Genomic DNA, 24,017 nt, shown 5'->3' on the forward strand with positions numbered 1-24,017 from the left:
CTTTGTCTTCTTGACATTGAGCCTCAATCCATATTGTAGACTGCAGTCCTTGACCCTCTGCAGCAGGTGCTTCAGGTCCTTTTAAGTTTCAGCAAGCAGGGTTGTGTCATCTGCATAACGCAGATTGTTGATAAATCGTCCATACATAGGAAATTATAAACTATATCAAACATAGACTCCTAAAGAAAATTATACTGTAATTCCCCTGTGGCATTATTAATTGATCAAGAGAATTGGCCTAGGATATCTAATTTAAATTATCTAAATTCTTACTATTATTATAGTATCATGGTACATAGTTCTTACTGTATAACTGTCTACATGCATGTGTGTGCTTGAAATATTTTATAATTTCATATGTACATGATTAGTGTAATTTGAGGGAAATAATACATGCTTATACCTTGAGTAAACTTTGCAAAGTATTAGTCAGATATCTATAACTTAAGATACCTGGTTCTGTCTTTTAATTTTAATGAGCTTAGAAGTAGAAAGAGTTAGACAGTGGAAAATACAAAGGTACTGTAAGAAGATCCAGTTTCTTCACAAACTGTTGCTTGTGTTATTTTAGCTAGCACACTGATTAGTGCTAATTAGCCAAGCAGCAAATTATAAACCAAGATTATTCAAAAGCAGCAAGCAAAGCTGAACCAGCTTGGAACTAAGCTTCTATTTGATGACATAGAATTCCATAGAAGGTGTTGAGATGTGAAATTAGAAAGTGAGACCTCACAGAGGAGTAATGTGGCAGAGGAGATGACAGATTCTAGAGAGCTGAGTTCTGAGTGGGGCAAAAGCCCCGGCAGAATAACAACTGACAAAAAGACGAGTGTTAACAGGTATCAAGGGAACTGAGAGTTGAGACTATAAACTGGGAAAGAAAACATAATGGCAAGATATAAATTGTGAGAACAACCTATAAAAGTCAATTGAAGAAAAGTTTCAACTTTGATTACAAAGCAGAGGTACAAATCTAGCACAGATCTGTCAAATTGCCAAATCGTTACTGAGCTCCTTTAAGAGAAATGACATGAAGAAGTTGAAGAAATTCAGGTACTGGATTAAAATTGTGGAGCTGTTATTTTTGAAGTATTATTCTCATTTTGCTTTTAGTTTCAAATCTGTTGATTAGATGTTACTCAATATTATAATAAATAGTAAAATAGTCTTAAAACAGTAGTCTACATCTGCATAGTCAAATAGAAATGTTTATTTTTAATAGAAATGTATATAGCTTTAAAAAATTTTTATATTTTGTATCTTGACAAAATGAACACAATGAAATTTAAAAAAGTAATTTTATAAGAATTATTGACAATTGACAAAAAAGTCACAACTATTTAGCAATGATTGTGAGGATAACATTGACTTCAATAGTTACTGCACAGGCATGGAGATGTGTTTTTCAAGTATTTATGATTGTAAATCTAAATGTACTAAGTAACTTTTACAGATTCATAAATTTAGGTATTTCAAAAACTAAGTATAATAACATGAGAAATTATGGAACTAATTTAATTTTTAAAATTTATAACTAAAGCTTCACCAAAATTAAATTATTACATCTATAACTTAAAATAAATTAAATCCAGATTTAATCAAAATGGTCTCAAAGGCCTCTATAAATTCTAGATTAGCATTTTTGTTAGTTTGCATGTTTCTATAAATATTGCTTAAGTTACATTGGTATTACATTTGTTAAACAAATAATTCCAGTATATATTCAAATCAAATATTTTAAAACTTATTACCCTAGTGGTATGAAGCTGTGCTGCAACCCAAAGGCTCAAAGTTCAAATCTGCTAACCGCTCAGTGGGAGGAGGCTAGGCAATCTCATTCTGAAAACCTTTTGGAAGGTCAGCTATGGATTGATCCCAATTAAATAGCTTACAACTACAACTATTTTAATGGTCTAAAATAGATGTTTATTTTATTTAAGTTACTTTTTTCATCATTAGCAACACTTTTCTGTCCATCTAGCTCTCCCCAGACTGCTTCACTTTCTGTTTTTCTCAGTTTCTACATTGCTATGATTTACACAGTTCAGGGCAAGTAACCCTCTGTTTGTTAAGATATATCCAAGGTAGAACAAAAGGTAGCTGAGACTTTTAAATTAAAAGAAGCTTAATAGTAATAGAAAGTTCATTGTTGTTAGGGGCATGTAGTCAGTTCCCACTTGTTTAAACTCTACTTAACAATAAGATCTTGCACCATCCTTGCAATGACTGCTGTGTTTGAGTCAAATATTGTAGCCATTTTACCAATTCCCAATGTTGACGATCTTTTTTTTTTTCATTGATAGTGTACTCTGCTAAGCATGATGTCTTTCTGCAGATTAGTCCTTCCTGTTAACACATCAAGGTGTGTGACATGAAGTGTTATTATCCTTTTGTTCAAGGAACAGCCTGTCTTTCCATCTTCCCAGATAGTTTCTTTTGTTGTGTTGTTGTTGTGAGCTGTCAAGCATGTCTCATAGCAATCTTATCACCAAAATACCTGAACACTGATCCATCCTATGCCAACCTCACAATCTTTGACACACTCAAGACTTCTTTGAGTAGTCTGTGGCATATATGATATTGTTCATCATGGGCATGGGTGATAGATCCAAATAAAACTAAATTTGTGGAAATTTAATTTTTTTATTTACATGGTGTTGCTTATTGGTCTAGGTATAAATTTTTTTATTTATTCTAAATTGTAATTCATAATGAAAGCTATATCTAGTCTTCTAATTTCATGAATAAATGCCTCATATCCTTTTAATTTTCAGCACACTGTGCAGTGTCATCTGCATATCACAGGTTGTTAACGAATCTTTTAGCGCTGAGAATGTGCTCTCCTTTAGTCTATCTGATTGGATCATTTGATTAGCACAGAGATTAAATAAGTGTGCTGAAAGGAAATAATTCTGACACACATTTCTGTATTTTTAAGCCATGAATTATCACCTTTTGTTGTGTTGTAATAACTGATTTTTGGACTAAGCATAGGTTCCACATGAGCACAGTTAAACATTATACAATTCTTACTGAAATGTTGTCTATTCTTTGTTAGGACCCCACAATCAAATAACTATGAGATCCAATGAACTTCTGGTAAACATCTTTTTGATAATTTCGACTTTTAGTTAAGATACATTTGATGCCAGAAATTATTTTCATAGCTTCAAAGCCTCTTCTGAATCCAAACCTCTTCGGACTTCAGACAGTATTTCTGGAAGTCCCTGTTGGTGTAGTACTTTAAGTATTTTGACTGACTTATAGTAAGATTTTTTTGTGTATGATATTAAGTTGATAATCTGCTTATTCTGTTGTTCTTATGTAGTGTAGAGTCTACTGCAACTCATAGTGACCCTGTGAGCAATAGCTCTGCATTAGGCCCTATCCTGAGTCAATCTCACTGTCTCTGACAAGCCTACTCTCATTATCCCAATTACTGTATCAATTCATCTCACCAAGGGTCTTTCTCTCCTGTGCTGTCCCTCCACCTTTTTGAGCATGATGATAAGGACTGATCCTTCCTGGAAACATGCACAAAGTATGTGAGACACAGCTTCAAAATCCTGCATCAAAGGGGTAATTTGGTTGCACCCTTTCCAGGATAGGTCTGTTAATCCTATTAACAGTCCACGCTATGTTTAATACTCTTCTCCAGCACCATAAGTCAAAAGCATTGATTCATCTTCTATTATCCTTAGTCATGTGTCTGGTGCAAGACAAGTGAGTGTGAAGACCATGGCCTGGATCAGGTGCATTTTTGTCTTTAGATTGACATTGTTGCTCTTCAGTTCTCTAGAGAAGTCTCTGACAATAGATTTTCCCAGTGAAATGTCTCTTTTGCTTCCCTGACTGCTGGAACCAAGAGTGTTGATTGTGGAATTGAGCAAGCTGAAATATTGAACAATCACAATCTCTTCTCCATCTATCATGATGCTACCATGTGGCCCAGTGGGAGAACTGCTTTTAGGAAATGTTTAAGTGATCACAGTCATCTACTGGACCAAACACACGCTTTTGTTATGTTTTCTTTTTTTATTTTAAAATTATTTTTAATAAAGAACAATAATCATGGAGTAAATAAGAAATCACATGTGTTTGAGCAATAAAAAAAATAAATGAATTCTGGGTCAGAAAATTGTACCTGCTTATTTCTATTCATTAAATATCAATACAATATGCTTACACTAACATGACAATTTTGGCCTACCTTTTTGTGCATTTTTTTCCTTCTTTTAGAAATGTGTAGTACACTAAACAAAGATTGTTTTTCCCCTTGCTCTTTGCTATTTTATATAAATAACTAGTCTAGCTTGTTATCACTCTTATGAACATACGGGCAAAATTTTCTCTTGCAAGACCTTGTTTCCTTTGAGATTATGTTTAAATCTTTGGAACCCTGGCTATATCAGATGATGACACAAATGCAACAGATAAAATCTATAGTAAGGCACACTCACCACAGTTGGCCTCGTCTGATGCATCTGCACAGTCTGGATCTTCGTCACAAACCCACAGCTTGGAAATGCAATGTTTTGTTGTTTTACATTGGAAATAGTCTGGCGAACAGCTGTTTTCAGCTTTAGAGGAAAACATCATGTTAAAAATGTAGCATTGGATAAAACGGACATTTTATTTAAAACTCAATCAGACAGGCAACATTAAGACAGCCAACTAGAAAAAAAATTAAAAAAAAAAAAAGACAGCCAACTGGAAATGTGTTAGCTGTTAAGTATAAGGGTCTTTTAAATTTTGGGGGAATAGGCTTCTAAAGAGTAGGGATTTTTAAAAAAAAAACTATTATTACCTACAATGTTTTCCTAATTTGTTTTCAGAGTAAACAGAGAAAGAAAAAAGAAAAACGCACTGTTTGTTTTGTGGAGATTTGGAGGGGAGAGGTGAACATCTACCTAAACCTATAAACTGCATCACAAATCCTGGTCGGTTTAGTGAATCAGCTTCCAGAATAACTAACCATAAAGAACTGGAAGTGACTTTATTCTGAATGCACCATCTTAATCAAATTGCTGGATGACTGAACATTATTTACTGATAAGAGTTTTTAGATGAAAAAATAAAACTTCAGCAAGACAGAGATTGCTGAAACTCTGTTTCTGTTGAAACTCTGAAGATTGGCAAGTACTGCATCAAGCTGAGCATCTGTGCTATGTGTGCACATGTGTGTGCACATGTGAATATATGATCAAGCACCTGTAAGCATGCACTTGTGCAAACTGCTTTGTTTTATGTTTAACTGATTTATTTATATCAAATGTAAGTAAAAAGTAAATAGAATAGGTCATTAATTCTTTTAAGTCATCTATTAAATGCATTGGAAATAAACCATTGTTTGTAAGTATGTATCAGTATGGTATTAACATATCATTGTATCCAGTTTCATCTTTTACAATAATTCAGTATATACTTCATGAAAGTAAATGATCCATAATTGAAATGGAGTTGAGCTACGGTAACTGATTAGTCAATAGAAGTAAATTTCATGAATCCACTTAACATATAGCTCCTTAAAAAAAGAAAAACACACAACAAAAAACCTCCACAATTTATTAAAACATTTTTAATTGGTTCCATGTTTTTGCTACTTTTACAAGATTAGATTTTGTTTTATATTTGCCATGGTCTCCAGACAGTTGTTAATGTAAAGACACTCAGATTTTAAACTTTTCTATATTCTTTACCGAGTCTGCTATGTTTTACTATACAGCATGGAACTATGCAACATAATTATATCTTTTAGACTGATTCTAATTGGTAGTCAAAACTGAGACAAATGAGAACATTTCTCTGTGACTTACGACAATCTCTTTCATCTTCCTCATCACCACAGTCATCTTGTCCATTACATCTGAGGTTTACTGGGATACATTTCTGGTTCTTGGTACACTTGAACTGACCTGACAAGCAGACATGTGTGTCTAAAAGGTAGAAGAAAAAAATTCTTAAATTAAATCTGTGCTTGAATTTATATCAATGTCAACATAACCTCTTAAAAATTACATTTACGTTCCTTCAGAATTTAATCACCTACCACAGTTAAGTTCATCAGAGTTGTCACCACAATCATTCTCTCCATCACAGATGAAAGCAGGTAGAGCACAGAGGCCTGTTCCACACTGAAATCTGCCTGGCTGGCATTTAAATTCAGCTGAGGGGAGAAAAACAACAACAACAAAACAAACACACAAACAAAAAACAACATCCAAACCATATTGTTATTGTAAAATTGCAGAAGTAGATCATGATATTTTAAGTAAAAATTTTATGATATTCAAGATGTTTATTATGCTGTCATCTTAAGCATACCCCAGTGTGCAATGTGAATCTAGGTTAGGATTAAGTTTAGATAGCAAATTAAGCTATGGGTAACTAAGGGTGACTTCAGATCACAGTTTACAAACCAGTCATAAGAAAAGAAGGAATTGTTAACAATATATAAATATATATTGTTGTTGTTGTTGTTGTTATGTGCCATTAAGTCGCTTGCAACTCATAGCAACCCTATGTACAACAGCCCTAAATGCTGCTCTGTCCTGTGCCAATTGCACTCCCATCCTGATTATCCCAGTCACTGAATCAATCCACCTCAATTAACTATATTGAGATGTTAAACAGTATCATTTATTGTACTTAAGAAATAGGTTATCCAATTCTTTTTTAAAGTCACATTTTCCTGATCACCTTGGTATCAGGTATGAGTAGAGCATATGATATCAATGCAGGTCTTACAGGACAGATTAAAGCAATCTTTTTTCTGATAAATATTACAAGAAACCAACTTTTTCATTTTCATGTTCTGAATCCTGCGATTATAGATAAAGGTAGCTCTGGTGGCCTACTGGCAAGAAGCTGTTCTGCAATCCTGCAGGCATGCAGTTCGAGGCCACCAGTTGCTCCACAGGACAGAGATGGGCAATATCCTCCTGTGTGACTAACTGCCTCTGAAAACCCACCAGAGGGTCAGCTATAAGTAGGTTCCAACTCTATGATACATACAACAACATTATAAATGAAATAAAATTTATTATAAAATAAATTAATGTTTTATGTATTGTTTTTCTGTTGCTATTTGTCTTTGAACCACCTGAGACTCATAGCGACCCTATGTACAGCAGCTCTGAAGCTTGCCCTGTCCTGAGCCAATCTAATTCTGACACAACTGCCCCAAATGCCCAAGTTATTGTATCAATATGAGATGGCTCATTTGGGGACTTCTTCTGCACTGCTCATCCACCCATCCAAGCATGATGTCCTACAAGGGAATGGTCTTCTGGCCACAGTCCAAAGTATGTGAGTCGGAGCTTCAGAATCCTAGCCTCTAAGGAGAAAACCAAATGTGAAATAATTTTATCAGGTAGTAGAAAATTAGAAAGTTCACTAGCTTGTACTAAAATAAGACAGTCTATTTCCTTTGTACAAGTGGGAAGCTCTTTTTAAAACTCAATTGTCAAGATCCAATCATGGCTGCTATTTACTGAGAAGTTAATGCAATTGTCATGATTGACTACAAGCATCTTGATTTGGCAGGACAGTACTGGAGTGATCCATAAAGGATTATCAAGAAAAAAATGTGTTGCTCGGATATTAACACCACAGTTCAACAAGCACTTGCTGCAGAAGGTCAAGGACTACGGCCTTCAATATAGATTGAACCCCAATATCAAGAAAAGGTGAATTCTCACCACTGGGTCAATTGGCAGCATCGTGATAGATGGTGATGAGATTGAGATTAACAGCTTTAGTTTGCTTGGCTCTACAGTCAACATCTTAGCACCAGCAGCCATGAAATTAAAAGACATATTTCATTAGGAAAGTCTGCTGTCAGAGACCTCTCCAAAGTACTGAAGAGAAATGATGTCAGTCTGGAGATTATAGTGTGCCTGATCCAGGCCTTTGCAATCACTTACTACGCATCAGAGAGCTGGACAATGACTGGGGATGATGGAAGTAGAACTGATGCCTTGGAGCTGTGATGCTGGAGAATAGTGTTGAACATACCGTGGGCTGCTAAGAGAACAAAGAAGTTGTTCCTGGAGAGGGTGAAACCAGGCTGCTCCTTGGAGGCAAGGATTCTGAGGCTTTGCCTGACATATTTTAGACATGTTGCAAGGAGGGACCAGTCCTTGGGGAGGGGCATCAAGCTTGGGAGAGTGAAAGGACAGCGTAAGAGAGGAAGACCCTGGATGAGATGGATTGATTCAGTGTCTGGGGTAATGGTGGTAGAGACAGTGAGATTGGGACAGCATAGAGCAAGTTTTAAGGATGTAGTACATAGGAGTGCTATGAGTTGCAAGTGACTCAATGGCACATAAAAAAAAAAACAACAACATGCTCTTCACAGTCCAATCTCTACTCATAGTCAGTAAACACTTAAGAGCAGTTGCCAGGGAATCATTAATTGAGTAACAGAGTGATGATATAGTAAAATCTGCCTTTAGAAAACTCCCAAGATTTTACTAGCGACAAAATGTTGATATTCCTTTTGTATGCTGTTGCTTACATATTAGAAGTAAAAAACCATGCTGATTATTATTTCCCTGATCTACTGCCAGGGACCTCACCAGAGTACTGAAGAGCATTGATGCCACTCTGGAGACTAAGGTGTGCCTGATCCAGGCCATGGTCTTCACAATTACTTGCTATGCATCAGAAAGTGGGACAATGACTAGGGATGATGGAAGGATAACTGATGCCTTGGAGCTGTGATGCTGGAGAATAGTGTTGAATATACCATGGGCTGCTAGGAGAACAAAGAAGTTGGCCCTGGAGAGGCTGAAACCAGGCTTCTCCTTGGAGGCAAGGATCCTGAGGCTTTTTCTGACATACTTTGGGCATGTTGCAAGGAGAGACTAGTCTTTGGAGAGGGACATTATGCTTGGGAAAGTGGAGGGACAGTACAAGAGAGGAAGAACCTGCATGAGATGGATTGAATCAGTGACTGGGGTGATGGGATCAGTTGGGTGACAGTCAGTAAGATTGGCTCAAGACAGGGCAGGATTCTGAGTTATTGTGCATAGACTAACTATGAATCATAGATGACTCCATGTCACACAACAACGTAAAGCAATTTATTTCTTCTCTGGGTAATATAGAGAATGAAAAAAGAAACAAAGATTACATAGTTGTTATCAGAGGCACATATAAAATTTGAAAATATTGACATGGGTTTTTTTATTTTTAGCATTTAATCTTTTTAAATTTTAGGAATGCAAAATATTATTTAGGCATACTTTGTATTGTATAATCCTCTGTAATATAAATTTAGAACTTTTAGTTTTATATTTTAACATTTGCCACATTACTCACGGCAGTCGTCAGGTTCATCTGATCCATCGCCACAGTCATCCACGGTGTCACATTTCCACCAAAATGGAATACATTTATCAGTTTTGCAACGAAACTTCAGAAGAAGAAAAACGCATGTTGAAAAACCCAGCTCATATGTAACAGATATATAAAATCTGATCAAAGTAGAGCATCTTGCCTAATGTTTGGTTGTAAATGTGAAGTATGGAGGTCTTAGAGAGTTTCACAGTAGGAAATAAATGCACAACAAAATGTCAGGGAATTCCATAGTTTAGGATATCTCCTGAGATTTCCTGAGCATGGGAGGACAAGCGCATTCATTTACATATTGTCTATGGGTGCTGTAGAGTTACAATAGCTTAATTGCAACAGAGAACTTGCAGGAGGCAAATCCTTAATATTTACTCTCTAGCCCTTTAAGGAATAAATTTGCTGACCACTGAGAAGTAGTTAAAAATTATCAAGATATTCAGGGAATGGAATTCGATTGAATTAATTTACTTAACTTGAATTAATTTAATTAAAACACATTATCTTGGGAAACTTGGGTAATTTGCTCAACATTTCTCAGCCTATGTTCCTTAATCATCAAATGAAAAGCCAGAGTTAATTTGGAAGATCTTTTATACACTTGGTAATGCTGGGATTCAATGCAATTTTTTGAATACTGAAAGAACTCTATTTAGCTATAATAAATGTCTTCCTCATGGGATAGTCTTAGTTGTAATTTGAGCGAAGTTTACAAAGTATACTGTTTTTAAACAACTATTCACACATATTGTTGCATAACATCAATTATAATATACACAATGACTAATCATCTATTTACTCTATGGGGTTTTCTCCTAACTCATCTTAAAGAGAGGTTTGTTGTTGTTTACCATGAATTGAAGCTGACCCTTCAGTGGGTTTTCAGAGGCAGTTAATTGCAAGGGAGGAGATTGCTCATCCTTCTCTGAGGAGAGAGACGTTTTTTCCATTAATTAATTTTCTATACTCTCTTCACTTTCCCAGGTAACTATATATAAATGAAATCTCTCTGAATGTAAACCTTCCTCCAGCAGTTTATAACCATGGTCTTATTTGTAACAATATTTGTCCTTCTGTAACTGATTTATTTCACTGAACACAATGTCCACTTGACTCATCACTGTTATGCAGTCTTTTACGACATATTTTCAATGCTACATAGTAAGTACTCCATCATTAGAACGGATCGTAGTTTCTCTAACTATTCACTTATTGGTAGGCATTCTGCTATTCAATCTCTTTACTATTGTGAATAATGTTGCAATAAACATTAACTCTAACTTCTTGAAGATTCCTTCCCTAAGGTAGTTGAACTTCAACATAGTTATTTTCAATTTTGGGAATTTTCAAGTAATGTCCATGATCTTTTAGGATAAACAAAGAAATTATGATAATTAGAAGAAAAATTGATAAAAAATAAAAATGAGATCATCTCTGTTGCTAATGTTTTCCTTTAAAATTGAACAGAAAAGACCACTGTAATCACATTTCTATTCAAGATTATTTAAACACTATTTACTAAAATGTCTATTGGTTTTTTTATTTAATTTTATATTGTTTTGCCTTAAAAGTTCATATACATTGTGATTCATACATTCCTTCATTCACATTGTGTTTCAAATGATAATTCTCATACACTGTGGATGATTAACAGTAGAGAAATTAATTAATATGTTTGTTGTTGTTGTTGTTGTTATGTGCCGTCGAGTTGTATGTGGTGATATTTATTCTTAGGTTATTTAGCACACATGTGATCTGTCATTTGTAAAATTTGCAAAACCTTGTGGCTATGAATTACTTTTATAAATTAGGTGATAGACATTCAAATTCAGCTCCTGAAACAGTTTAGAAATACTGTTCCAGCTAAATTCTCTGTTGTCCAAATTTACATAGTCCAAGAAAGCAGAGGTAGTTTTTTCTTCATACCAAAACTAGTTGCTTCCCCAGTAACATTAAGATATAAGTTTACCTCAAAATGCAGAAAACAATCAATGAAATTATAATTTCCATATAGAAAGTAAATGGATATAAAACACATTATTATTGCAACTCACCAAGAGAAAAAGTTTACCCAATTTCTTTGTGTACCATCAATTTATCATCTTTGTTTGAATACAAATTTAGGGTAAACATGTATCACAATGTTCATCTAGCATTGAAAACATTCACTTCTGATTTTTTAAAATTTATTCATTTTCTTTCTAAAGTGTGATTCTCTGTGTGACTAACAAGACATATATATTTATGCTAGTATATTGCATACAAGAAAGATTTATAAGGTGGAAACACATAGCCTTTATTGAATATTCTTTGATGAAAATGGGTCAGCAAGCTTAGAGTTTGTTTAATATATCATAACTTTGTTCAAGTAAAAGAGAATTCCATGCAGGATTTTGTCAAACTTGTCTGGGCTTCAGTAAATTGACTTAGAGACTATATTCGTTTTAGTATTGTTAAGTTTAGAATTGAGTAAGTTAGACAAAATGAGGTGAGGCTGGGTGAGAAGAAAGTTGTTGTTGTTATGTGCCCTTGAGTCACTTGAGACTCATAGCGACTCTATGTACAACAGCCCTAAAACCTGCTCTATCCTGTGCCAATTACACTACCTCTGACACACCCATCCCGATTACCCCAGTCACTGAATCAATCCACTTCATAAAGGGTCTTCCCCTCCTGTCCCTCAGATATTAATCAGCTAAAGAACCAGATAATGTTAAAGGTAAAGGTTAAAACAAAGTAGCTAAAACCGGGCTGTCCCTTGAGAAATGTCATGTGACTAGTGATGTCAGGGACAAAGGACGAAAAGAATCAACTTTTTAATTCCTGAGATATTATCTCACTGGCACAGAATCAAACCCAGAAGCAAAACCAAACAAGGAAATGAACAGCTATATTAACCCATTACCTCTGTGGCACACTATCTTCTCCATTTATTTGCTTTTGGAGAATGACTCTTTCTCTGTCTGGAATTTACTTTTTTAAATAAAGCTGCCTTTACTTTAATCTTCACCCTGACTTCTTCTGAAAATCAGTTGGTAAATTGGGTATCTCATTCTTGAGTTATGTTGGGACTCTTGAACAAGGCAAACAGCTGCTCTTTAAAGTGTCTCCATGCTAGTTGTACACTAATATTGGCTCCTTTAAAAGTCAGTAAAATTACTATATGTTGTGCTATTTTTGTAGCTGGACATCAAATGCTCTAGTCTCTCTGAATATTTTTAGCAGGATGAAGAAGAGGAGGCTAGTGTTCAATTACACTGTAGCAGTATTAGAGTGTTTATTGTGTATCCTCTAGTCACATCTGTTGAGGAGGATTTTATATATATACATATATATATATTTAGAGGGGTCACCTCTAAAAATAGTGAGTGTCTGTCTGAGAACATGGAGCTCTGAAGCAAGTGCCTTGAACAGTAAACATTTCAAGTGATCACAGAATATGAAAACCTTTACTAAAAATTGGTTTAGGTCTCCTGAATACCTTAGAAGTCTTCTCAGTCGTGACTTAAAAAAAATCCAAAATATATTTTTAAAAATTCACTTAATAGATCTGATTTATTAGAATACTCACTATCAGAATTATATATGCCATAATGACTTTACATCCATTTCATTTTTAATAACAACATAAAAGCATTTTGAGTTGAAAGAAAATCAGGGTGAAATGTACATCTCATACTCCTGCTAATCAACACTTTATTCATTACTCTCAAAGGAAAGATATTTTTTAATTTTGTTGTCTGGGATTCATTTTCTATTCTTAAAATCAGTAACTTAAAAAAAAAGGTTAATGCTAAATATAAAGCACACTTCTTGGTAAATGTTCTGCAAGACTAATGTCTTCATAAAATAAATTGCAGAGTACAATTATCACCCGTAAATAGAAGCTATAAAGAAGCTACTAAATAAATGCTTCCTAATAAGGAAACAAGGATAAAATGCACACTCTACATAGAATGACGTTTAGTCTAAACTTGGGGTGAAAAAAAATCTTTAATTAAAAGATAAATTAAGACATTTTAAAATATCTGTAGTATTTTCTAATTAAAATTATTTACATTTGAAACTTAAAATGATTGGTATTCTGAGCATTTAATCTTCATTTTCACCAGGTTCTCATATAGACATTTAAAATCCTAGTAGAATTCTTATTGGCATTACTTACCTATCTTATTCATCTAAAATCCAATAGAATTTAGAGCAAATGTTATTGATAGCAATCACTGTTGCTGTTGGTAGGTACCATCAAGTTGGCTCTGACTAATAGTGACGGCACAGACTAAGGGCACACTGCCTGATTCTGTGTGATCCTCACTCTCTCCTGTCCTTGAACCATTGTCACAGCTATTATGTCAATCCGTCTCTTGAAAATCTTCCTCTTTTTAATTAATCCTCTGCTTTATCAAGCATTGTGTCTTTCTCCAGGGACTAGTCCCTCTGGTAATATACTCAAAACATCTGAGAAAAAGTCTTGCCATCCTTAATACTAGGAAGCCTTCTGGCTTAGCTTCTTAAAAATCAAAATCCCTTATTAAGATAAATGAACAAAGCAGCTGCTCTACCATCATTTTGAGTACTATTATTCTGAGACACAAATGTCTGTGTATTTTTCTTTTTTCTTTTTAGTGACTACCTCACTGAGAACTGTGTTGGTATAAAAAGGACCTTTCTCTAAGAAATGTTTGTGTGGTGGGTCAGAACCAACTCATAGCTAAGTCTCTAGCAGGTTTTTTAAAAGCAATAAATTGCAGGGGAGGAGATTAACCTTCTTTCTCCCATGTAGCAGCTGGTGGTTCTGAACAGTGTGCTTTGTAATTGCAACGCAACTTTTTACTACTATACCACCAGAGCTACTCCCTAACAAGTTTTAGTAGAAAATTATTTCTTCCACTGGCTGAGAGAATAGCCAAAGCTAAAACAACTGTATAAAATAAGTAACATAATAAAAATCATCAGTGGCTTTGTCAATTATTATTCATTAATATTTCATTGAAATATATAAACAGAACTTTATTTTTCCCCTCCAGAAAGTAACAAAGTTATCTGTGACACATGTATGCTGGTTCTATTTTGCTATAATTGGATTTATAAGAATTTTCATGAAGAAGGCTATTAACTATTGTATTAGTTTCTGCAGCTCTAGTGATTTAAGGGTTAGGAATTTTTCTGCCAACACAAAGACACACAATTTAAATCACACAGCTACTCCTGAAGAGAAGCGAGGGCAATCTCCTCCATGTGATTTACAGCCTCTGAAAATGCGCTGAAGAGCCAACTCTGAGTTTGTTCTGACACAACGGTACATAACAGCAAGAACAACATTAGTTTCTGAAGACTGCTTAACAAACCACTACACATTTGTTTAAAGTCACACAGAAATGTGTTCTCTCATAGTTTTAAAGACAGGAAGATAGAAAATAACCTTTTAAGAGGTACACACTTTCTTTAAAGGCTCTAGAGTAGAATCTGTTTCATGTCTTTCTTTTATATTCTGATGTTGTTATCAGAAATTCTGTGGGTTCCCTTACTTGTAGATATATCACTTTAATTTCTGTCTCTCTTTATAGAATAGTATTTTTCTTTTACAATATTTTCTCTATTTGTACCTATTCCCCTCCACTTATTAGGCTGTCTTTTATATTAATTTTAACGTCTATCAGCTTACTTCAGAATTACCTCATACAAACGTGATCTACAAAAACTCTGTTTCTAAATAAAGATTTATTTGGAATTTCCAGGAAAGACAAAGACTTCAAAGGGACACTATTAAACCTGTACAGGTATATTTACAAAATTATAGTTATTTCAATATAGCTATTAATCATATCAAATTTGAAAATAATTTAGCTGTGTGCACAGTAATTTCTAGGTAGACTTCCATTTTATTTATCATAGTGTTGCATATTGAGTAAATAAACTAGATTTTTCATACATAATAATTGGAGACATTTTATTCCTTGATGTTTGAGATGTTCATTCTTAGGTCAAAGCCACCTGTAATTATACTCTATCTCATTGATCTTTAAGACCTACAATACTCTAGTAGTTTAAGCAGCTATCATCTCTAATAACTCAGCAAGTCCTTAATGTGATGGCTCAACAGACTGACTTATGGATCTCACAGGAGCACACCACTCAGAGCATACGTAGAAAAATTTTCTGGTTTTTTTTTTGTTTTGTTTGTTAAGCTACATATTCTTTTGCCTTATCCTATGACTCAATCATTATAATTTTTATGTTAATGATATTAATATACTCTATTGACTTCTGTTATGCCAACTCATTATTTGAAACATTGTTCTCTATGAACCAATACAAGAATATTTCTAGGATCGAAATCTAGTGATCTGTACTAACCATTATTTTCTTCTCTCTGATTTCTAGAGTATTCACTCAGAATTACACTAACAGAATAAATTACAGAGGTGGTGGCTTTGCTTTTTTTTCTTTAACAACTTGCTTATACATCTCAGAAAATATTTGTTGGGCTTCCACTCACCTGACTTGCAGTACAGTTGGATAAGCAAGTCCTATTATCAGCTGCAAGATAGAAGTTGGTAGGGCATGCACAGGTATGGGTCTTTCCAGGGGATAAAAGACACAGATGACTGCAGCCTCCATTATTTATCATGCAGAGATGTTTAGAGACTGCAGATGGGAGAGAAACAACAATAAAACAATTACATACTTAAGAAATGCAATGTAAGATTAGAGATAAGATATTTGCACTTCATAACTTGTACTTAATTATGATTTTGTAATGAAGAAACCATCCAAATTGTGAATATCATTTAATCTTGTTACAAATGCTACTCATCATCCAATGACATTTATTTTATCATTAAATGCTTTTTAAGGATACATTTCCTTAAGAAAAAACATGTCTTGCATAGAAAATATCTCCTCAGAAAAAATAAACAGACTAGAAGCATTTTCAATGAGGCTATACATATGTTTAGGGACATAAATGCAAAACAAAACAGTGAGAAGATGATCTAAAACAGTCCAGTGACATTTGTTTGTAGGCAATATATGCATTTTAAGTAAAATGAAACTTTGATTGTAGAAGGCCTGATATAATTCCTACTGCATATATGCTTACGCTAAGTTAGTTCACTTCTTTTTCTGAGTATTAGAGCTACATAAATAAAATTCCTTCTACCCAGGATCACAGAAAATTAACACTTCTATCTTTACATTTCAAACAAATTATTTTGTTAATGCATTCTTCTCTTCTCTAACCATTTTATTGTCAATTTAGTTTTGTATAACTTCAAATTTGTTTGAATATTGAGCTTTCATTCTATTTCTTATATTAAACTACTTCACAGCAGCAAAGTTCATTGCATCAAGTGATGCTCCATAATTAAATCTGGTAATCTTTCTAAAAAAAAAAATTACATGTAAGCTTGAACAAAAAAAATTGGAATGGTATTGAGATATGTTGATGAATTTATGGAAATCATGTAAAGAATAATTACCATCAGGTTGTCTATAAGAATGATACACCTGGATATCTGTGATGGCATGCCATGAGTTAATCAGTGAGAGTCTGTCTGCTCCCGAGGTTTTATGGGCACGGCTGAGTGACTTGGTTTTCCCATCAGTCCAGTAGATGTAGTCTTCAAACAATGTTAGTGCAATCACCCCTGGAATATCTTGATTAGGGACTGTAATAGGAGATGGTAAGATTAATGTTCAGTCTTGGAAGACTGCCAGGTAAAATATTCAATACTACATGGGCTGACAGATACAACCGTTACAGAACTTCATGTGAATAATTGCTGTGACAACCTGTCATGCTGGCAAGGTTCTTTATTACCAGTTAAAAGAATGCAGGGTTGGGCTGAGAATTTCACTTTGCTCAGATTTAGCTTGGTCCAATCAACCACAAAGAGGAAAATGAATGAGATCCTACACAAAAGCAATTGCTGTTGCACCAGAAACAAGAAACAAATATCAAACATTTTAAAAATGAACTATGCATGTCTTGTATGTATGTGTGTGTATACATATATACATATATACATACACATGCTTATTTATGTGCGTATGTATATATTGTATATTTATGCAAATAACACATGCATTATATTATTTTAAAATACTCTGCTACACTTACTTGCATTAGTTTTCTAAGTGTGATATAAGTTACAAATGTGTTTGCATTGTTTACATGGGCACATTATATGTAAAAATGCTGCATATCCATTGAGATTATTTAGCTTAAATTCTTAAATCTAAAGCCCATTATTCTGATATCTCTCACATTTAAAATCATCAAATTATATCTATAAGATAAAATGATCTGTCTACCTGCAACATTACAATAACAATTGTAGTTATTGAAATTTCATAAGTATTTTCTTTTGCTCTTACATTCCAGGATAAGTACTTTCTTTTGCTCTTATATTCCAGGATTCTCTTAGGCAAATAAGATGTAAAAATCCTATGTAGTGATTTCAGGATTAATAATGTCTAACAGTTTATTGATTAATATTATTGATATTCTATGTTCTTAATATTTTAAAATAATAAAGAAAGCTGAAATTTGTGCAAAAATTCTAATATATGCCTTTGTGTTGATTTTGAGATCATTTTATACATAAATATATGTATAAATATTATAAATTTAAAGAAAAAACTTAATTGACCATAACTTCATTTATGTTTACTTCCTTATCAATTGATTTTAATTTCTTAGAATTAGTGTTTGACATATTTCTCATTCAGTTGTAATCATCAACTAGTTTTATTTCAAGTATGAGTAATATTTTTTAAGAGACTATAGGACTTCATCTTAAAAAGAATAGTGGGCTAATTTGTATTGTCAGTCCAAAATAGACATTTTATAAATACTTGGTGTGTTATTTTTATTTGTATAGGTCAAATGTAATAAAAGAATTACTATGACTCAGAAATTATAAGAAATTAAACAAGGTTCTGTCAAATAGGTGATGCTTAGTCCACTACATGTTACTATTCATCTAATTAAAAAAAAATCTACCTCTGTGTAAATACTAATGAAAGATATGCATCCATGAATATCTAAAATAATAAGTACAGTTGAATAAAAGGATGAAAGAAAGACAATGCCAGAATGAATCACATTTGAGCTGTTTATATGCACTCATCTTACTTCCTTTCTTGATTGTTCAATTTCAAAACCATAAAATAAGTTTGACAATGTATTGGCGTTAGTTAGTCCTTAGTGAAGAGTGATCATTGTAGCATTTTCTACTTTGTGTAGTTTGGAACTTTTATAACATAAAGTTCAAGGGAAAAATATAAATTCTCATAAATGTTATATTCAGATGACTTTGAAAGGAGAGTTTTAAATGTTGTTGTTGTTGTTTTAAATGTTGTTGTTGTTGTTGTTAAATGCCATCAAGTCATAGACAACTCATAGTGACTTTATCAATGAAAGACCTGAACAATTGTATAACTTTCATCGTTTCTCCAACCAAGTTCATAGAGTTTCCAGAGACAAGCTATTTTGCAAGTGGATGCCACTCCTGCTTTCAAGCTTGTTTTGAATCAGGGAGCTCCACCAAACACTGTCCACCATGGGCAACCATTATTATATTTGACACAAACACTGTGACACTGATGTATCAAATATGAAATGTGATAGTTTTAAATAAGGACTTTAAAAAGTAAACTTTAAGATACATCTTGATCCACATAGGTTTAATTAATTTCCAAGCAAAAAGTAAAGTTATTATAAAAATTAAGAGTGTCCTTTTAATTATTTTTTTAAAAACCTCAGTGTTTTAACTATTTCATAATAACTAGAGCTTATAGATGAAGAGTATTCAGTGGCATTTAGACAGTGATTCTCAGTGGAGTTAGGAATGAATTTGCCCCACTAAAGAGAAACATGGGACCCAAAATTTCAAAAGGTAAGAGTCTTTCTTCTAAGATGTTCACTTTATAACCTACATCACTCTCTTGTGTATTCATCATCTTTACTATCTATATAAAAAACCACTAAATTGTGAAAAATTTATGTAATAAGGAGGAGGATGATCTTTTAATGAACAAAGGTATGAGCATTTGAATCAAAGACTGATTCTTTAGTCTGAGTACTGACTTTAGGAAAGCAAGATTAGGGAAGCATATTAGCAAAAGGACTAATTCCAAAAGCACCAAGAATTTTAGTTTCTTTGATTACATGATTGTGCTTTATATGATTTCCAGTTATGGAACAACTGAGTACTGAGCAACCTTGATAATTTCTTCAGTGTCTAGTGCTACCCCATCAGAAGCCTTCTGGAACCATAGAATATTATAATCATTATAAATTTGAGATGAACTCTTGTGAAGTAGATGAAGATATGATGGCATTCAGCTGAATGCACATAAAATGTGAGGACAAACTAAAGGCATTTAACTTATTTGCCTCAGGTAACCATCTATTCGATGAAATTCTTTAGACAATTATGCGAGTATTTGATCTACAGAAAGTTAAAAAAGTAAAAACAAAAACACCAGTTGTTTCTATTGGCAAAGAAAATACAGCCTTACATACCTAACACTATGCTGGCTCCATTAGTCTGTTTTCAAAATGCTAGGCATAAGTTTCCTTGATTTCATAAGCAATGTCAATTCAGATCAAACAAAGTAAAAGAAAATAGAAAAGAAAGAAGCAAAAACAACCTTTTTGAGAGTACTGTTTTTTAGAAGTTTCAGCTCTTAACATATCTTCAGCAAACCTGTTTAACTCCGTGGTGCTCACTACATGATCTTGACAACTTCAATTTCTATGACATTGTGATGAGAATTAAATGGTGCCCAGCTACCACTACAAAGCCCCAGAAAATAATAATAATAATAATAATAACAATATTTAAAAACCCCGAGAGATAATTGTAAGACAAGACTCAAAATCATCAAAACAGCCAGAGAAATATTTCAGTCTTAAAGAGGACGGTCGCAATGGTCCTTAACTACTCTTTAACTATGGAACTGAACTCAACCATGTCGTACGATTTTCATTCAAACAGTAGACAACTTTATAAGCACAATAATGGTGTACCAGGAAGGTACACAATCCTTAGATAAATCAATCATAGAAGATTACATGGACTACTTAACTAGGGAGAAAGCTCACAAGACAAGAATGGAAAGAATCAAGGGGTAAAGAATAAGAAGAACTACAGAGATAGTGGGAAGAGATGTGTTACAATGTCATCAAACAAAAGATGTATGAATGATTGGGTGGAATATAAATCTGCCCTCTAGACTTGAGATCAAATCACAATAAAAAGTTACTAATATAAATTAAAATACTTGACTGCTATCTACTTAAGCTTCTATGGGGGGATTATGGTCAGATGTGAACTATTGAAACGATAGATCCAAATAGATGCCATGCATTTTGTGTGTGTGTGTGTGTGTGTGTGTGTGTGTATCTCACTCCATTGCATAATAAAAAAAAGTAAAAATATATATGATAAAAAATTAATTTAGAGATATTCAGTAGACACATTTAAAAAAAAAGAACAAGCAAAAATTGCCATGTGGGCTGAAGTTTGACAGGTACTTATTATATATTTAAAGTCTATTTTAACATTGTTTACTGAGGTTAGGCTTCTATTCACTAGACTGGCATTACTTATTGTACATTTTCCAGCATTCCACTCAAGCTCTAGCTCCCAATTTTTATTCTGTAGGCTATATCAGAAGAAACGAGCTGATATTTGGCAAAATAAATAAATCCCAAAAATACTCCTTTGTAAAGTGTTTCCCGTTTAGTCAAGTTGGATGCCATCCTGCTAAGGCTCTTGGTAATTATATTAAACAGAAAATGTGGCAAACCAGAATATGCTTTTAGCTTAACTGTAGTCTCACAGCTAGAGATACTCTATTACAATACTTTTGATTATTCATTTTTATATAGCAATTATTATGCTAAATAAGTAGATTTCAGGGTAATATCACTTTAATTTTCTATTTTTTATCTATTTCAAACACAAAGAGGCAAAATGCACCAATAGCATGGTAGTCATCTTTTGTTGAGTTAAAAATATTTTAGCTGCTGTTATGGGTAGGACATAACTTTAGGATACAGGAAGACCTGAAATGACTTTGTTCAGGGAGTTGACAATACGCAGATATTTCATGAGATAGAGTTCAGTTTTTTCTTATATATTCACCTGGATTTACTTTATGATTCTAAATACCATTCTGAATTATTGCTTTATGCTCAACATCTCAGTAATTTATTGCTAAAAAATAACTTTAGCAATAATTTTTAAATTATTAAAAGCAAATACCAAATGGAGTAATCAGTTTTATGAAGTAATTAAAATTATTGTTAAGGAACATGAATGCAGTATTGAGTATTTGAGTAGTAAAGAATTTAATATGCTGTTTGAAATGAAATTATATGAATAATCAGTGATCCATTAATGTCAAGGGTTTCCTCACTCATTAATTATGTTTAGGAGTTTTAAGCCCTGAAACATCCAAGTTAACTAACATACCAAACTAAATATTAAATAAAATCCTCTCTTACAATTTAGTGTAAGTTTTGTTAATTTTTTAAGATTCTTAATGCTATCATACCAATACAGTTTCTCATTCACTCACACCTGAAATATTGCAAATTCATTCTAATTTCTTCCTTGTTTTAACATTTTTCCACCTCTGTAATCTCCAAAGTTCCTGGAGGTAGCAGACAACCTGAAAACTATATGTTGTTGTTGTTGTTGTTGTTGTATATCAAGTTGGAACTGATTCATATCTGACTCTGCAGTGGATTGTCAGAGGCAGTAAATCACATAGGATGAGATGACCCCTCTTTCTTTGGAGAGAAGCTTGTGGAGTCACTCTCCTTGTTACTGATTTGACAAGCAACTCCTTACCTCTAAGCCACAAGAGCACCCAGGAAAATCGAAAAGAGATTCTTGTTGTTGTTGTTTCCATTGGGTCGTAGATGACTCAAAGTGACCCTATGAAGGAAAGACCTGAGCACTGTTAACAGAGTTTCCGGAGGCAAGCCATTTGGGAAGTGGATGCCACTCCTTCTTCCAGGCTTGTTTTAATCAAAAAGGGCCACAAAACACTGTCCACCATGGGTACCCGTTATTACACCATTAGCCAATACAAAAATTCAAAGGTATCAATTATCTTTCACTCTTCCTTATTATCTAATGTTCAAATGTATATAAATCAACTAAAAAAAGACCCTGGGTATTTTAATCTTTTAAATGTCATCCTTGCTAACATTTATTTTTGAGAAGTGCTAGGTAACAGATTTACTCAATGTGATGTATTGATTTCTTGGCTCCTATATTTGTGTTGATTGTAGATCCAGGTAAAAAAAAAGAATAATTGAATACGTACATTGGTAACTAAAAGAACAAATATTGGAAGAAGTGAAGTCAGATTGTTTATCAGAAGCAAAGATGATTGAGCCTTTTTCTCATATACATAGGGCATGTTAATAGGTCCAGTTCCTGGCAAAAAGAGATTTTGCTAAAGAGCTTACTTTATAAAATAGTGATTTACCTAAATATGAACATGCATAAGGGAACTTTTTAAAAAATCTTTATTTGTTAGCAGAATGTTGTAAGAAAATTTCTAGGGAAAAGTCATCCAACAAGAGTAGTGAACATGGCTGTAGGAACTCTGAACTCTGCTAAACCACTGTGTTCATACTTGGAAGAACAAAAGAAGAAGAAATCTTCTAACACCTTCTTTCCCTCAACTCACCATCAATGCTTCTTGAGTACTAAACCCAATCTGAAGCTAGATGACAAAAGATAGTGGACACAGTTCACATCAGTTAGTATCTTAAGTTTATAAAGCAAGACAGAGAAGAAAATGATGAAAAATCCTGTAATTAATATGTTTTTTTATTGTTGCATCTCATGCATCTTACACTTGGTTTAAAAGCAAACAAATGATACACATGTTCAAGTCATTTTATATTGAGGACTAGTTAAGAAAACTAATTCAGCATCTATCTTTCTGAGGAGATCAGTAATTCTCTCTGATGAACGTCCAATTTTAACCACTTTCTCTAGCTTCATTCTAAAAGGACTCAAAACAAACAAAAATGTATGCATAGAAGATCGAGCATAATCTAAAGAGTCAGAATATGAAAAGGAAAACTGAGAGAGGGATTTAAAAAACAGGAAATAAAATAAGATTGAAAAGAAATGAGGTAAAAATAAGGTGAAATAAAGGCTATAATGAATTTTAACTAGTTGTTGATTACCTTCGAGTCAAGCACAACTCATAGCAACTCTATGAACAAAAGGCCTGAAGCCCCTCTACAACGATTGACATTTATCAAAATTCATAGAGCTTCTGGAGGTGTGTTATTTAGAAATTAAGTGGATAAGAAAATTGGTTGATTGAAAAAAAGAGATTAACATGACATAGAAAACAGAAGATCCATGACACTGGTGAGTATGTGGATTATTTTTTTCTGGCACCAGCACCCAGGAAATTAAAAGGTGCATTGCCATGAGAAAGTCTGCTGTTAGGGACCTCTCCAAAGTACTGAAGAGCAATGGTGTCTCTCTGGAGACGAAGGTGCGTTTGATACAGGCCATGGTCTTTGCAATCACTTGTTGTGCATCAGAGAGTTGGACAATGACCAAGGAGGATAGAAGGAAAATTCATGCCTTTGAGCTGTGGTGCTGGAGAAG

General features: G+C 33.6%; 1 protein-coding gene across 1 annotated transcript in view; it reads right to left on the reverse strand.

Annotated features, from left to right (window-relative positions):
• The window catches only part of LRP1B (low density lipoprotein receptor-related protein 1B), a 2,414,068-nt gene that overhangs the window by 294,613 nt on the left and 2,095,438 nt on the right, over positions 1-24,017 (reverse strand). The window contains exons 61-66 of the mRNA XM_006880809.1: positions 16,836-17,024; positions 15,854-16,002; positions 9,325-9,418; positions 6,050-6,166; positions 5,817-5,936; positions 4,461-4,580 (exon numbers count right to left, since the gene is read on the reverse strand). Of these exons, the coding sequence (XP_006880871.1) occupies positions 4,461-4,580; positions 5,817-5,936; positions 6,050-6,166; positions 9,325-9,418; positions 15,854-16,002; positions 16,836-17,024 (789 nt within the window). The remainder of the gene's footprint in view (positions 1-4,460; positions 4,581-5,816; positions 5,937-6,049; positions 6,167-9,324; positions 9,419-15,853; positions 16,003-16,835; positions 17,025-24,017) is intronic.

The sequence above is a fragment of the Elephantulus edwardii genome, unplaced genomic scaffold (assembly GCF_000299155.1).
Source record: "Elephantulus edwardii isolate Elephantulus edwardi_28Jun2011 unplaced genomic scaffold, EleEdw1.0 scaffold00010, whole genome shotgun sequence".
Lineage (NCBI taxonomy): Eukaryota > Metazoa > Chordata > Mammalia > Macroscelidea > Macroscelididae > Elephantulus > Elephantulus edwardii.